General features: G+C 44.1%; 1 protein-coding gene across 1 annotated transcript; it reads left to right on the top strand.

The window, feature by feature from the left end:
* The first annotated feature begins 225 nt into the window (after nt 1-225).
* Nucleotides 226-10989, top strand: Lrrc55 (leucine rich repeat containing 55). The gene is given in 3 exon segments (NM_001395014.1): nt 226-548; nt 1463-2980; nt 6938-10989. Coding segments are annotated over 2 exon segments (936 nt in total). The 5' UTR covers nt 226-548; nt 1463-2280; the 3' UTR covers nt 7174-10989.
* The last annotated feature ends 4937 nt before the right edge of the window (nt 10990-15926 follow it).

Genomic DNA, 15926 nt, shown 5'->3' with positions numbered 1-15926 from the left:
CCGAGGGTGGCTGCAAATTCAGCAGGAGTACTTCATTCTCTCTTCTCATCTTGGTGGGGTCTATAGCCAGTTCCCCTGTTGCTCAGAGATGTGGAGGCAGTTGCTAAGAGACAGTGAAACGTCATTACCTGGCCCTCGAGGAAAAAAGGGGAGTGAAAGAGAGGAGGGGAGAGGGATGGAGGGAGGGGGAGAGAGACAGAGAGAGGGAGAGGGAGGGGAAGACCTGGCTCTGGCGGAAGCCACACACCAAGGCAGCCTCGGCACCCGCTGAGTTTCCCAAGAGGCATTCAGATTCTGTGAACTTTCTAAGCATCCTCTCTCAAATTTCCTTTCAGCGTAAAAGAAGGGGCACAGGGACCACAGGACAGGAAAACGCAGAAGATGCTGGCCTGGGATCCAGGAGACATGGAAGAGGAGAGTCGGGGGAGGGGAAGAGCCGGATAGGCAATCTGTTCGGGAGCTAGCAAGCAAAGGAGCGGGGGATTCCAGGATGAGGGAGGCAGAGCCTTTCGTCTGCGGCAGATTGATGTCTGTGTCCTTGGAACAGAGTGAGTAGTCTCCTGAGGGCCTGTGGGAGAATAGCAGAAGACCCCAAAGCTGAGAAAAATGAGTCTGTATAAGGGGGTGCCCGGGTGATTTCCCAGTGGGTTACAAAGCGGTGGAGAACTAGGTGGGGAAATGACCGAGCGACGACGGGATAAAGGGGTGGGGGTTGTGGGAGCAAGTGAGGACAGCAGGTGAGTAAAAGAAAAGCTGGAGCCACAAAGAGTGAGGGATGAGCAACGGGGTGAGGCCCTGGGTGGGATGAGGTTCTCCATCTCTTTGCCAGACCAAGTATGTGTGTGGGCTTAAGCGGGAGGCTGGGAGCTGGAGAGTAGAACATAAAAGGGTGCTGGGGTTAGGGCTATGCCCTGGTGTAAAAGATGCTGGGGCACACTGGGGTAGGAAGTGTGTGTGGAAAGCGGGGGGGGGGGGGGGTAGTGAAAGTGTGTGTGTGTGTGTGTGTGTACACATGTGTGTATACGTGTGTGTGTGTGTGTGTAAGAAAGATGGGGAAAGAGAGAGGCTGAGTGTAGATAAGAGGGGTGTACAAACTGTCACAGCTTGGATGCATGTTTTTCTTGGGGAATTGTTCAGGGCAGGGTATTTGGTGCTCATGAGGGTGAAGCTATAAGCAATAAATGAGAATGCACCCAACTCTTCCGGACAGAAACCTAGAAGGATTTCAGGTCAGGTGGCTACAGTTAGTAGGCAGCTCTAGACTGGGCTCTGAGCTCATCATCTGAGCTCTTCAGCCCATCTGAAAGATAGTAAGCAAAGAACTTTGTGGTTGGGGATAGATAGGTTAAAGAAGAAAGAAGAGAAAAGTAAGGAGGAGTGAAGTAAGACAAAGAAACTAGGCAAGGGGGCAGGGATGTAGGGACACTGGATTTCACTGCCTGAATGTTTTTCTTGTTGACAGAGTGACTTCTGCCTCTGCCTGCTGAGTGTACAGCTGAGCATGGTGACAGCTGAAGACATAGATAATGCTTTTCTAAATGACCCCTACCAGTGCCTCCAGATTCATGGCGTTTTCCAGATTCAGTGGTCCAGACAGTAGGTGTCACTTGGTACTCACCCCTCCCTGGGAAGCAACGAACATTCCGTGAGATTCCAGAGACCACTGAGACTGAACAGTCGGACTTTCAAGAAACCCATGGAACATACTTCTCCCCCATCCTAAATCTCTGGCCCCAGGTCTTTTGTGAACTCATGCCCACTGGGCCACCAGGAGAAATGGCCTCTGGGACCTTTCTGAAGATCAAGGTGCCGTTCTGACTTCCTAATCAGTCCCAGACCGAGGACAGGGCTTAAGTTTTCTTAGAAGAAGTGCCAGGACCTTTAAAGGGCACCTTTCATCTCCCTCACATCCTCCCCTGCCCCACCAGTCAGACACAACATAAGAGGAAGCATCCAGCGGGCATGGGTGACAGGAGCACAAAAGATCTGCAGGGACCCTTCCAGGACCTGCTGACAGCTTCTCCAGCCCCATCCTTGCTCCCCTCATTCCTTAAGCTTTGATCGTCCTTTCAGACCTGGGGTACGTCAACTGGGTCCTTGCTCCTCAGGCTCTACAAAGGGACATCCTATGGATCTTAGGAAGTCCTTGGGTGTTTAGAGGCTCCCAGGGAAGTGTTGAGCCATGATAGCACTCTCTCAGAAGCCCCACCTTCCAGACTCAGGCCTCTAATGTAGCAGCATCCCTGTAACTTGACGGTTGGACCTAGGGACACCACTCTCATGGGCTCCCTACAGTACTGCTGCTGCCAGCTGCCAAAGATGGGTGACACCTGGGCCCAGCTTCCCTGGCCTGGGCCGCCCCACTCGGCCTTGTTGCTGGTCTTCTTCCTCTTGGCAGCTGGGGTGATGCACTCTGATGCGGGTGCCAGTTGTCCAGTCCTTTGTACATGTCGTAACCAAGTAGTGGACTGCAGCAACCAGCGGCTGTTCTCTGTACCCCCGGACCTGCCAATGGACACCCGAAACCTCAGCCTAGCCCACAATCGCATTGCAGCCGTGCCTCCAGGCTATCTCACATGCTACATGGAACTCCGAGTGCTGGATTTGCGAAACAACTCCTTGATGGAACTGCCCCCTGGCCTCTTTCTCCACGCCAAGCGCTTAGCACATCTGGATCTGAGCTATAACAACCTCAGCCACGTGCCAGCTGACATGTTCCGGGAGGCTCATGGCCTGGTACACATCGACCTGAGCCACAACCCCTGGCTGCGGAGGGTGCACCCCCAGGCCTTCCAGGGCCTTGTGCATCTCAGAGACCTGGATCTCAGCTATGGTGGCCTGGCTTTTTTGAGCCTTGAAGCCCTTGAGGGTCTCCCGGGGCTGGTGACCCTACAGATCGGAGGTAACCCATGGGTATGCGGCTGCACCATGGAGCCCTTGCTGAAGTGGTTGCGGAATCGGATACAGCGCTGTACAGCGGGTAAGAGAGATGACTGAACGGGTCATCAGACAGAAGGTTTCCAGGAGTAATACCTCCAATAAAGTAATAATAATAATAATAATAATAATAATAATAATAATAATAATGGTAATACTATGTTCCCTATCTTGTTCAACAAGTTTTTGTTGAATATACGAGACACTGAGTGCTAAAGAAGTTCATTTGCTAAACAATCAGAGGTCCCTTGCCTGTGTGGTGTCTATAGTCATAGAAAGGAAGACACACAGGAAGCAGCGTGGTAGATGCTAATCACTGGTGGTATTTGTTGAACTTGTGCGATGAGCTGAGTACCTTGGCACACATTATCTCAATGAGTTCCCACTTTTATTATCCCCATTTTACAGATGAAAAAGCTGGGAAATAGAACCGTTAAGAAGGCTTCCCCAGAGTCGTTCCCTTAGAAACTGGCAGAGCTGCAGACTTAAAAAAAAAAAAAAAAAAAAAAAAAAAAAAAAAAAAAAAAGCATTCATTTGACTTCTTTCTACTCTACTCTAACTCTTGTCCGTGCTGAGAAAACTCAAAGAAACAATCATGACTAATGCTATTTATTTTAGTACTGACTATGTGCCAGTCCTTATTCTAAGCATATTTCGTGTGTCGGCTCCTCTTATCCTCGTAAGAACCCTGATGAGGGGAAACAGAAGTAGAGGCAAATTTAGTAGCTTGGTCAAAATTACACAGCTGCCGGGTGTTAGAGTGAGGATTCGAGTCCTGGCAGTCTGGCTGTTCTCTGGCCATACTGTCAAGAATCAGATCCTAAACCACATAAACCAAATTCTGAACTTACCAAGCAGTCTTAGTAGAATCTTTAAGGTTTATGCCTGGGGTTGGCATCTGGGGACAGGGGCTGAAATGAGACAGTTAAACTGGAGAGTCCCAACCAAAGTAGACTGAGTCCTGAAAGAGTCGATGTAGTGGAGGTTTGGTGGGCCCTGCTCTCACCCAGTGTTACTACAGCCTGGCCCATAGGCAATGAAGTTTAACTATGGCCCCAGCCACCAATTCACTTATGGTTCAGCACCAAGACTTGACCTAAGGCCCCTGCTATCCCAGGGATTCCCTAGAACTCAATGTTCAGCATGCTTAGAGGGAGAAAAAAAAAAAAAAAAAAACAATGCTGAATGAGGCAAGAGGGAGAGGACTGAGTGGGGAGTCCAGGACCAAAATAACTTAGGGGGGCTGTGGGTCACGATTCCAGTGTTTCCACAGAGTTGTGGGAGGAAGTTCTCCAGTACCAAAATAGCTAGAGGCTGAGATGGGGGTGATGGTGGGGGCTAGGATGGGGAGGCTGCCTAGAGCCATCTCCTTACAAACCCAATGTCTCTGCAAGCTGTGCCTCCCTCCTTCTTGTCACTATTGACAGAAAAAGCCTTCTGGGACACTCAGCCCTCACTAAAGTAGAGATACTTCCTCTGCTGGGATCTCTGAAGGTCTTGCTGCCCCACAGAAGGCCTGGCTGCCTCAGGGAGGACCTGGGGTCATCTCCCATCATTGTAGACTTATACATCAGTTCAAGCAAGAGATCTGACCTCTTAGCAGAACAGAGAGAGGCCCCAGTTCCCACAAGTGAAGGCTTATACATCAGTGCAGCAAGAGACTCAAACCTCCAGGAGACAGAAGAACCTCAGGTCCCATCAATGCAGCTTCAGACATCACTGCAGGTGAGGTACTTGAGCTCCAGAGAACCGTGGTGGTCCTCAGGCCCTCACCCTTCTCCACAGAGGAATGATTATGGTTCATAGTAGGTAGAACTAGATGATGTCACTCCTCTAAATCCCTCACTTCCTTTCTATTCTCCATTTGAGAGTCTCCTATTATCTGTGCTGGGAGGCAGGATTCAAGCATAGACTTGAGAGCTACTGGGATATAATCTGATTTCAAGATTGGTCTCTTGACTCACCAGAGACCTTTGCCAGCCCATAGCCTCCCATCCTATGTGGCAGCTGTGTACCCTCAGCCTCCTCTAGCTGGTCTGCATTGTCGCACTGAAACTTTATAATATAAACAATCAACTCTGAAAGTTAATTATCTTCTAGTTTCCAGCAGAGAGCTTCTTGTGAGTCAACTCTGGACACGACTAGGACCTAGTCAGAGTTTAGGGTCCCATGCAAACGGCCTACTGTGATTGACTCAACACATGACTTGGAGAACATTGCATCCTTATCCCCAACATGAATGAACACACATACACACACAAAACACACCTCACAAACACATACACACAAACACAAACATACACATGCACACACACACAAACACAAGCCTACACACACATACACACACACAAACACACACATGCACACACACACAAACACAAACCTATACAAACACACATACACACACAAACACACACAAACACACACACACACGAACAACTCTAAGGATGATAATATGTTTGCATATCCATCTGTTAAAAGGATCAACCTAAGCCCATCACTTTGTTCTTTGCCCTAAAAAATTGCATAATGAACAGATAGCATTGACACAGGCTATATTTTGTACACTGTAATTTTAAAGCCTCACATTGACTTGCTTGGAAAATTTAGATTGGATTATTCCCTTCTTATAAAGGCGACACATGGGAGACAGAAAGGAAGAAATAAACAGGATTTTTCTGAGTTTGACTCATATTTACATCCTTACCAAGGGCATATGGCATAACTCTGAAGCTACTGCCCAGATTTCTAGGTAGAACTGCCCCCAAATGCCATACTTTACTTCCAAGACAAAGATTACACCACTGATAACCACCATGCATTTACCGAAGTAATCCTAAAGGACAGTTCCACAATGCTGGGAAGGAAAGGTGGCCACTAAAGGAGCAGCTTCTTCTGTCAGATGTCTGTGTACAGAATATGACCCTTCAGTTGACACTTGAGAGACCCAACTAAGATCAATATAAAAGGAGTGCATGCCACCTAATGCTTATTATGCATCAGAAACGATTGCATGCTTTAACTCTCTGAATCCTGGTTACAGTTCCAGAAGGTAGATATTGTGATTATTGCCACTTGACAGATTAAAAAAAAAAGATACAGAGGGACTACAACTGATGTTGTAAAAAGAAAAAGATACAATCACACAACTGATGAGAGTTAGGAGAGATTCACACTCAGGTGATATGATAGCTCCTGAGGTTACAGTCTTGACATTGTAGTCTGTGTGTCTGGAAAAAAAAACACATGAATTAGGTGAAACCCCTCAGTCATTTAAGAAAGATCCATTGAGTGCTTACTATGAAGGGATGCTGTTCTGGTACCGTGGAAGAGGCTTATGTTCAAGGGAAGAAAGACAGTAGCAAAACCATCAGGCAAGGACACCATAGGGAAAAATAAAGCAGAGTGGTTGGGATAGGGACTGTAAGAGAAGCAGGCATGGGGTGCTCCCAAGGGAAGGCATCACTGAGCAGGTTGCATTGAACAAAATCACAATGGAAGGGCGAGACTGGGCTACACAAAGATAGACAGCAGAAGCGCCATCACAAGTTGCAAACACAGAAGAGCCATGCATGGGGCCATGGAGGAAAGATAAAGACATGTGTGTCTCTGGAGCAGAATAAAAAAGCAAAATAAAAGACTGGGGAAGTGTCCTTGCCACTCTAAAGGGGTTGTTGGCTTCCTGTCTGTGCAAAATGAAAAGTCAAAGGAATGTCTGGGGCAGAGAGTGATATGTCTAGACTCTAGCCTTCATGTCTCACAAAAGTTGATCCACCACTGGGAGTAACTATAAGATCTTTCATAAATGCTAAACTCTATGAGTAGTAATTTTTTTACATCTATCAAACTAGGCAAAAAAAGCTTTGAGAGTTATTGATAATAAGTATATTTAGGGCACATAGAAGAGACTCAGTGACTACCGAGGAAGCAGGGTGGGGGAGACTTTTCCATCCCTTCTCTCCCACAGGAGTCTCACTCTACCTGGGTTCTGTGTTGCAGATTCTCAGCTGGCTGAGTGTCGGGGGCCCCCTGAAGTTGAGGGTGCCCCCCTCTTTTCACTCACTGAAGAGAGCTTCAAGGCCTGCCACCTGACTCTGACCCTGGATGATTACCTCTTCATCGCATTTGTGGGCTTTGTGGTCTCCATCGCTTCTGTAGCCACCAACTTCCTCCTGGGCATCACGGCCAACTGCTGTCACCGTTGGAGCAAGGCCAATGAAGAAGAAGAGATTTGACACAGGTGCCTCTCATCCCTCCATGCTGCTGCCACTGCTGCTGACCACTGAACACCTTGTATCGCGGTGCCCTGACCACCTCCATCATAGCTCAAACAAGGTCGGAAAGCTGACTTTGTGTGAGCACCTATCCACTTTGGTCCAGGCACTGTGCTAGCAACTGGGAATGGAAGACAAATTCAGTCTGGTCCCTGCCCTTGAGGTACTTACTTCTAATAAAGGAAAGCAATTCCAAAACACCATTTTATGACAAAATGTCAGTGCTCTGAGCACACAGAGTGAGGGAAGCCAAGCGGAAGGCCCATCATCTGTGCCTCACAAAGTCCAAGAAGAATTACAGGAATTATCTGCTAAGTAGATAGGGAAGGGTAGACATAGCAAATGATAGGACATAGTGTACAGGTTGTGTTGAGAGCAGCAAACTATTCTAGTGGCCTAAGTGCACATAGGAGGTATGTGCGAAAGCCAAGCTTTCCCTCTGACACCCAATTTCTCAGTTCTCACTGCTGCTTGCCACTGCCCTCCAGGAGTGAGATAGCCTCCATGCCAGCTCCTTGACTTCTCCCATTAGCAGCTTTGGGGTGAAATGACCTCCCAGTGACTTCCCTATACTGCCCCCAATTGCAGTCTAATTGTGAGGTAATCACCCTCAGCACCCTTCTTCCTATCCCTGTCTCTGCTTCTGACCCAAGCCTTGTCTTCAAAGAAAAGGCAGGAAGCCTCGCAATGAGGCAGCAAAAGTCTTGGCACCCTGGGACCCCAATTTATGTGACTGTTCTTTCCATGGTGCTCACACCAAAGGAACTCACCAGGAAAGTGCACTGTAGGGTGCAGATCCTAGCATGACAGTACCCCAGGCAGGAGGACAAAGCCACCACATTCACACGCACAGAATGGTATGTCTTCTCTCCTTAGTAACTCGCTCATTTGAGCATAAAGAAAGAATAGCTATTAATTGCTGACTCTTACTAGCATCAGGCAGTATTATAAGCTCCCTCCTTAACAGTGTCCTTTCACACATACAACAGCCCTTTCAGGGGGATTTATCGTTCCCATTTGGCAGATGAGGTCATCAGGCTCAGAAAAGATAAGCTAGCTTGCTGTGTCATGATCAAAATAAAATGAGCATTCTTCATCACAATTCTTTCTAAAGCTATATAAGTTCAAGTTCAGGCCATGCTAATGGAGTTGCTGATAAGGACCAGGCACTCCTCTGGGCATGGTTCTATTTTCTGACTCATCTCTTGCCATTCTCCCTGTCAAGTGTGTGCAGTGTTTGTCATTCCCACTTTCCAGTTGAATTCATTGCAGAGAGCTGGGATGTTTACCCAAATTATCTGTATAAACAAAGAATATGACAGGTGACTCCACTGAGGAAATCTGTATCTAGTCCGTCAGAAACTAAGGACTCTGGGAAACACGATAGTCACCGTCTTTGTCATCATCTTCATCTCCCTCATCCATGTCACCTGCTTCATCATGATCTTCCCTGTCTCCTTGAGCACTGAAATGTCTAGGATACTTCTTTTGTATTCCTCTCCTGGATAGAATACACATCAAAATGCTGTTTTACAAGTGGGAAAGTAGAAGCTAAAGGTTGGGTATGCCTTCAGCCTAAGGCTGGACTCAATTCTGTCACGGTTCTCTTTCCAGTGCTTCCTCGGGCACCTCCTGGAAGCCTGCTTAGCAGGACTCTAGAATTCAGACTCGTTATAACAATAATAATCAAAAAAACAATAAAAGGCCATAAAGCCCAGCTGTGCCCTGACTGTGCTCCCAGTGGGGCAACTCCAGCCTCTAAAACAGAGGCACCACAAGTGACATCTAAACAGAAGATGCCTCCTTAACAGTGTATGAGCACATCATTAGAACTGGTGGACATAATGACTGTCTTTTTTTTTTAAATCAGATCTTTGAAAAACAGGAGATGTACCTCCTACCGCGTTATGTTGAAAGAGAAACTGAAGAATCTAAGAAAGTGATAGGTGAGAACCCCTGTACAGGCGATGGGGAGACCCATCTGGGTAGGCCCAGTCCTGTTAGCAAGGCTGGTTTGGATACAAAAATGAAAACAAGAGCTTTCCATCTTGGCTCCAACCCTAGCAAGTATCCATCATCCACTTGGCCACCCAGCTGTCCTAGAATGCATGGAGAAGGAGAACATTTCATATTCCAACTCATCTGCATTGATCTAATCAACCAAAAGAGACCCTGGAAGATTTACCCCTCATTCTTGCTTTTAATGCCTAGGCCAGAGCTCTGTTCCTATGAAATACGATATAGAACTATGCCCTGCTCTCCCTGACCACTCAACTGTGGCCAACAATGGTAGACTCCAGCTATTCTCCACAAGCTAAGCTTATTGCCTAAAGTGTTTTGGAAAGGAACTCTTAGAAATAGTATTTCTGATAAAAATCACTTATCTTTCCATAGAAGAACACCATGCTCACTTATAGTAATCTCCTGGACAGTACTGTTTACTGAATTATAGTTACCATATTTTAAGATATACTACTCTGTTTTACATAGAATTAGAACCAGACAAGACACCAAATGCCTCTTGAGATCAAATGTTCTTTGGAGCGGCACAATTTGATCTCCATTAATGGCAAAGACTTCTAAGCAAGATATATCAAGACAATGTTTCTCCATTTTCTAAGAGGTCCCCAGTTAACTAAGGCACAAGAAGAGGGACATTTAGCCTCCACACTAACGTGAAATTCTAATACCACCACCATCCGGTTCAGGCTGTCAGAACTAAATGTCTAGAGATAGTCTAATAAGCCTTGTGGAAATTGTTTACATATCCTGGTGATGGCAAACCCATTATGATGTTCCCATGAAGTTTTGTTCAATTTTCCCACACTGGCTAATGTGGGATTGTTTGTGTGTCCATATGTGTATCTATGGTTCATTTATGTTGGTTATCTGCTGACTTGGAGAATATTCCTTTAGAACTTGGGTTCAAATCTCTGACACAGTCCACTCGGCTATCAAGTTGATATACAAATATGCATCCTACCCATTTGTCTAGCTGCTCAGGAAATATGAAAAGAGCCAATGCTATAATGGAAACACTCTAATGAAAACCTGGCTCCTCCCTACTTCCCTCTGTCTTCCTCTATCCCCTAGACACTTGTACCCCTCAAAGAGGTTTTCTTTATGCTGTGTCTGAAGCTATCATGTCATAACTAACCAACAAGATTATGGTGGTCAAGGGCTAGCCAATAAAATTCTTCTTTAGAAAAGATCCCACATCTGCACCACACTATTCTGGAACATTCCCCTCTGGTTATCCTTAAGATACCACATCCTTTCCCATTTTCTCCAGGATTCCCACAGAAACTTGAAAAAAGAGGTTGCCCAAACATACTATGGAGTTTCATGGTCTCAGTTAAGGGCTTGATGTAATGTATTTGGAGAGATTGGGACATGTATTTCATTCCAACCTTTGAAAAGGCCAACAGCTCCATTTTCTCCTTACACATATTTGTTGCCATTCTTTCCATTGCAGAAGAGCACAAAATGATATCTTTGTTCATTCCTCAAATCTAGGGAACCTTGTCTTGTATGGTCCAGAAGGAGGCAAACGGAAGTAAAAGAGGCAGGACCCAAGGGCCTTTTGTAAGTCACAGCACTGGTCGGGAGATGGGTCCATAGACCTCTCTGTTTTCCTATGCCCTGATGTCTGGTGGTGGGAGGGTTAGGGAGGAGTCGATGCCAATCTTTGTATGGAAATTATTTTATAACCATGCACTTTTGTAACTGTGAAGAATTTTTCATAAATGCACATTAATAATAAAAAGTGTATAGTTTAATGATTTTTTTCTAAAGAGTTGTGAAGAGGATGGGGCAGGGAGCAGAAAAGAAGAGATAGAAGGGAGCTAGGCAAAACCAAAAGAATGTGTATCAAAATATACACACAAGAGGTCTATGGGGAAGGAGTAGATGGAAATACTTAGGAGATGTGCCAGCCATGGAGGGGCAAGTGTGGGAGGAAAAGACACATCGCAGAAGCCTATTTCTACCAAGCAAAAAAAAAAAAGTACATGTATTTCTTTATGCATATACCCCTGTGTGTAGGCATATTTTGGTATCTGAAATTAAACAAAGCACACAGCATATGTTTTAGACATGTTGGTGTTTGCAGTTTGGGTCATCCATAAAACATGCCAAGGCAAGTGGGAGTACTTGCCTAATTAGCATCACTGAGAAGCATGTGCTAGGGAGATGGCCCATGCCAACAACATGGATAAAAAAGATAGTAACTTGAATATACAGGTAAATTTACTGCGTGACAGCTGAAATGCAAAGCACTATATGTAGATTCATTCATTTATTTCTCAAAACCCAAGCTAAGAGCTAAATGCAGTGGTACATATCTGTAATCTCAACACTCACAGTCATGAGTTCAAAGACAGCCTAAGTTACATAACAAGATCCTGTCTCAAAACAAAATTAAAAAAGAAAGCTAAGTTCTATTATCTTAACATTATATATAAGGAGACTGAGATGTAGCATATTAATGTTCACATACCATATGTAACTAGCATGAGTAGATCCGGGTTTAGAGAGTAACATATTGCACATGACTACTGACTTCCTAGAATAAGAAACACAGAAGAATTTTAAGGAGTTGCAGTCTTAATCAGAAGTAAGCTTTCAGTCACAAAAGTCCCCTATTGTTGCTGCCTTCTGGTATGCATGAAAGGTCAATTTCAAGATGCCCTCTCTTGCATACCAAATCCCATGGTTGCCAAATCCCTTATATACATCCTTCCTTTATACCTTAAGTCATCTCTAGATTATCTATAAAGCCTAACACAGTATAAACTCCACATAAATAGTCACTGTGATGTATTGTTCATAGAAGGATAGGGAATATCTCTACAGTATTCAGTACAGAAGCAACTGAGTTTTTAATATTTTTGATCCTTGGTTGAGTTTATAGATGAGAAACATGAAGGTAGAGAACATCAACTCTACAGGGTAAAAGAAAATTGAAGAGCATGACGACTTAGCAGGTAAAGGTGCTTACTGCCAAGCCTGAGGGCCTAAGCTTGATCCCTAAGGACCCACATAATGATGGAAGGAGAGAAATGACTTCCATAAATTGTCCTTTGACTTCCACACACATTTGCATGGATGTACACACAGATAGATAGATAGATAGATAGATAGATAGATAGATAGATAGATAGATAGATAGATAGATGGAAATATAAATGATAATACCAAGATAGAAATATAGATGATGATGATAGATAGATAGATAGATAGATAGATAGATAGATAGATAGAAATACAGATGATAGACAGATAGATAGATACCAAGATAGAAATATAGATGACAGATAGATAGATAGATAGATAGATAGATAGATAGATAGATAGATGTAATATGAAGTATGATGAATAAAACAATTAATGTCCTATGCTTTAATAAATGGATTTCTCCCAGGCACACTATAAGGTATACAGCAAGTGATCCCAAAATCTCAACAGAATAGACATTTGTTTACTAGAGCATTTAACATACTAGACACATTTCTTACTCATGGTATTTCAACGCATGTCAAAGTCTGCTCTACACAGTCATTCAGAGACCCAGGATCCTTCCCTCTTGTGGTTCTCCCATGTTTGATGCTTTTACTGGATGCTCTGCATTGTGGAGGATCTCCAGGGAAATGTGGAAACTCAAAGCTAATAGTATTAACAATTCCAACCATTCTTAGTCATCCAAATTCGGTCTACTGACTCCTTACTTCAAAGATATGAACTTCTATGCATCTAGAAGGTAAAGAAAAGACTTTGATCAATGTGGCCAGTTTCTAACATGGTCTGCAGTCACCAAATGCCTGTTTCAGTGTCCTCTACACACTATACCCAGCTTAAAGCAGATCAACAATGATCCCATTCTCTCCATGAAGCCTCCTGGTAATCCAGTGACCTATGAACAACAAAGGGGTTACTTGCTCTGCCCAAGCTCTCCCACTCTACATATACTCAACACACACTGGCAACATAGGAGCAGAATAGCAGCAAATTAAAACCAGAATTGGAACACAGGAGCCACACAGCATCTTTAGGTCTGTTGCAATTGGGGAATCCTACTGGGAAAGCAACTTAAAGGCCTGAGGTCACTCCATTTACAGCCAGCCCCCTGCTGGTGCAAAGCATTATAGCCAGAGATTCATTTTTAGACTCTCCAAAATTAAAATATTTTTGAAACCAGGTTTATGCTTCCTTAGCAATTTACTTCTCAAAATATTAGTCAATTTTATTCTGCTTATTTTTCCTCTTAAGTTCTATGTTTCAACACACGCACAAAGGTCTTTCCAAAAGGTGTCTTCAGGCCCACCTTGATGCTCTTGCTCACTTCTACTGTCTCCGTCATAACCCTGATAACATAACCCGCTACAATTGTCAACACTACAATTATCTGACATAATAGTTGAGAATAGAGCACCCCTATTTCTAGTCCTTTCCAATTGGCTAATTTAATCTAATTGCGCTTCTGTTAGTTTTGATCTCATATAGTTCTAGAAACGGCCAACTTTTCTGCATTTCCAACCAATGCCTTGGGGTTTTGTGGTGGTTTTGTTTTATTTATTGGGAGAGGGTTCTTTTGTTTTACTTTCTCAGACTTATCTCTCCATTTTATTCAGAACATTTTGTTTGTGTATTTTAAGCTGCCGAAAACTAATTAAACCATTTTTTTAAAACCCAGTTTGGATCCATTTGATCTGAATCCACATGAAGTTGTACAACACGGAACTTCGTGAAGATGACAAACACCTTGCTGAACGCAGTCACGATGAGAATAGGAAAGTAAGAAAGGAAGGATTACCAAGCTACAGGGTGCCATTGAGATGGCAGAAAGTAGACCAGAGGCCTGAAAGATGGCTCGGAGGGTAAGGATGCTTGTCGCCAAGCCTGATAACATAACCCACATGGTGGAAGGAGGGAACTGGCTCACACACACATGCCATTGTGAGAGAGGTAGACAAGGAAGGGGGGATGAAGATAGAAAGGAGAGAGAGAGACAGACAGACAGACAGACAGACAGACAGAGACAGAGACAGAGACAGAGAGAAGAGACAGAGACAGACAGAGACAGACAGAGACACACAGAGACACAGAGAGAGAGAGACAGAGAGAGACAGAGACAGAGAGAAGAGAGAGAGACAGAGAGAGAGATGTTCCTCAGGGATGGAGCTGCACTGGAATAGGGGAAAGTATTGCTAACCCTTACTTTCAGCTCAATGGACTTAGACCTCAAAGATCAAAAGGAGATTTTGCTTTTGTTTGAGACAGCCAGCCTAGAATTTGCTGTGTAGACCAAACTAGCATCAAACTTCCAGTGATCTTCCTGCCTCCACCTCTCAAGTTCTAGAATTATGGGCGTGTGTTACTATGTCAGGAAGTAAAGCAATTTTTTTTAATGACTGCCAATGTAACAGGGTTGCAAGAAAACGAGTATCAGCGTGTCTCTCTCACTTTATATTTAGTTCATAGAAACATTCAAGAGGACACAACATGAAGTCCTGCAAATATATATACCAATGTGGCTGATATTTGAGATATTAAGGACTCTGTTTGTATACCAAAACCAACATTTCTCTATATGTAAATTAAAACCCAAAGCAATTTAAAGACTTGACATACCAAAATTAAATCTGGCCAGGGGGTTGATTTCCCCTATAAAAGTAATATGTTGCCTTCATTTGTCCAAGTAAATTGATTGTAGCTTCCATATGCCAGAGTGTGGTTTCTGGTGATCAACATGATAATGTCACTGTCCTTCCACACCAGCTCTCTATACCAGATTGTGATGAGAGAGTGGGTAATGGGGATGGACCAGAAAATAAACAAAAATAATACCAATTTCACATGACAGCTGCTGCAGAAGAGGAGAACGAGTTGGGGTGAGTTTGAAGGAGAAGGTCTCTTTAAGTAGGGCAATGTAAGCTCTAGGCTGGCATTATATTTCTTGCAAGTCCAAGTGGAAACCACTGGAAGTTTTTCAACATGATCATGTTTTGTTTTGTTTTGTTTTTCAAAGACTATTCTGGATGCTTAACAGAACGTATTCAAAAGATGAGGAGAAACCCAAGCTGGAATGCCAGGGAGACCTTCAGTGTGAGTCCAGGAGGAATGTTTTCTGAAGGGGTTCAGGGGTTGATGTGAATGGAGGATACATTTTGATGAGGAAGCAATGGCATTTTCAGGCACCAGATATTGAGAAAGTGAACACAAGTGAATAATAACAAATACCTCCCAATGTTTCTTTGTCTTTACTTCAGCTACAATCATCCTCAGCAAGAACCAAATAACGAAAAGATTGCCTAATTCTATTTTTAAAAATGGGACCAGTAGAGAGTCAACAATCCCAATGAGTAACTTGGAAGTGGGGGAAAGGAAGCAGATATACAAACAAATTCATAATGTCAGGAAACAGCCCAAATCTGCGCACTCAGAGATTGGGGTAGGAAAAAAAATGAGACATGTAGTCTCGGTTTAAATAGAGTGCGATTTCATCCTGGTGTCCCAGTGGACATTAACCTAACACTGCAGCTCCAGGGGCGGGCATTTATAACAAAAAGCAACAGTGATATGCCAAAGGCACAATATCAACCCAAAGCTGATTCGTGGAGGAAGGTATAAACATCCCTCCGCTGTAGAAGAGGAAGAAAACTCAGGAAATACACGATAACTGAAACAGGTCCAGTTGTGTTTGAAGTAGAAATATC

This window comes from Rattus norvegicus, chromosome 3, assembly GCF_021556685.1.
Source record: "Rattus norvegicus strain SHRSP/BbbUtx chromosome 3, alternate assembly SHRSP_T2T, whole genome shotgun sequence".
Classification (NCBI taxonomy): domain Eukaryota; kingdom Metazoa; phylum Chordata; class Mammalia; order Rodentia; family Muridae; genus Rattus; species Rattus norvegicus.
The sequence above is the reverse complement of the archived record's forward strand: the minus strand, read 5'-3'. Positions and strand labels throughout refer to the sequence as shown.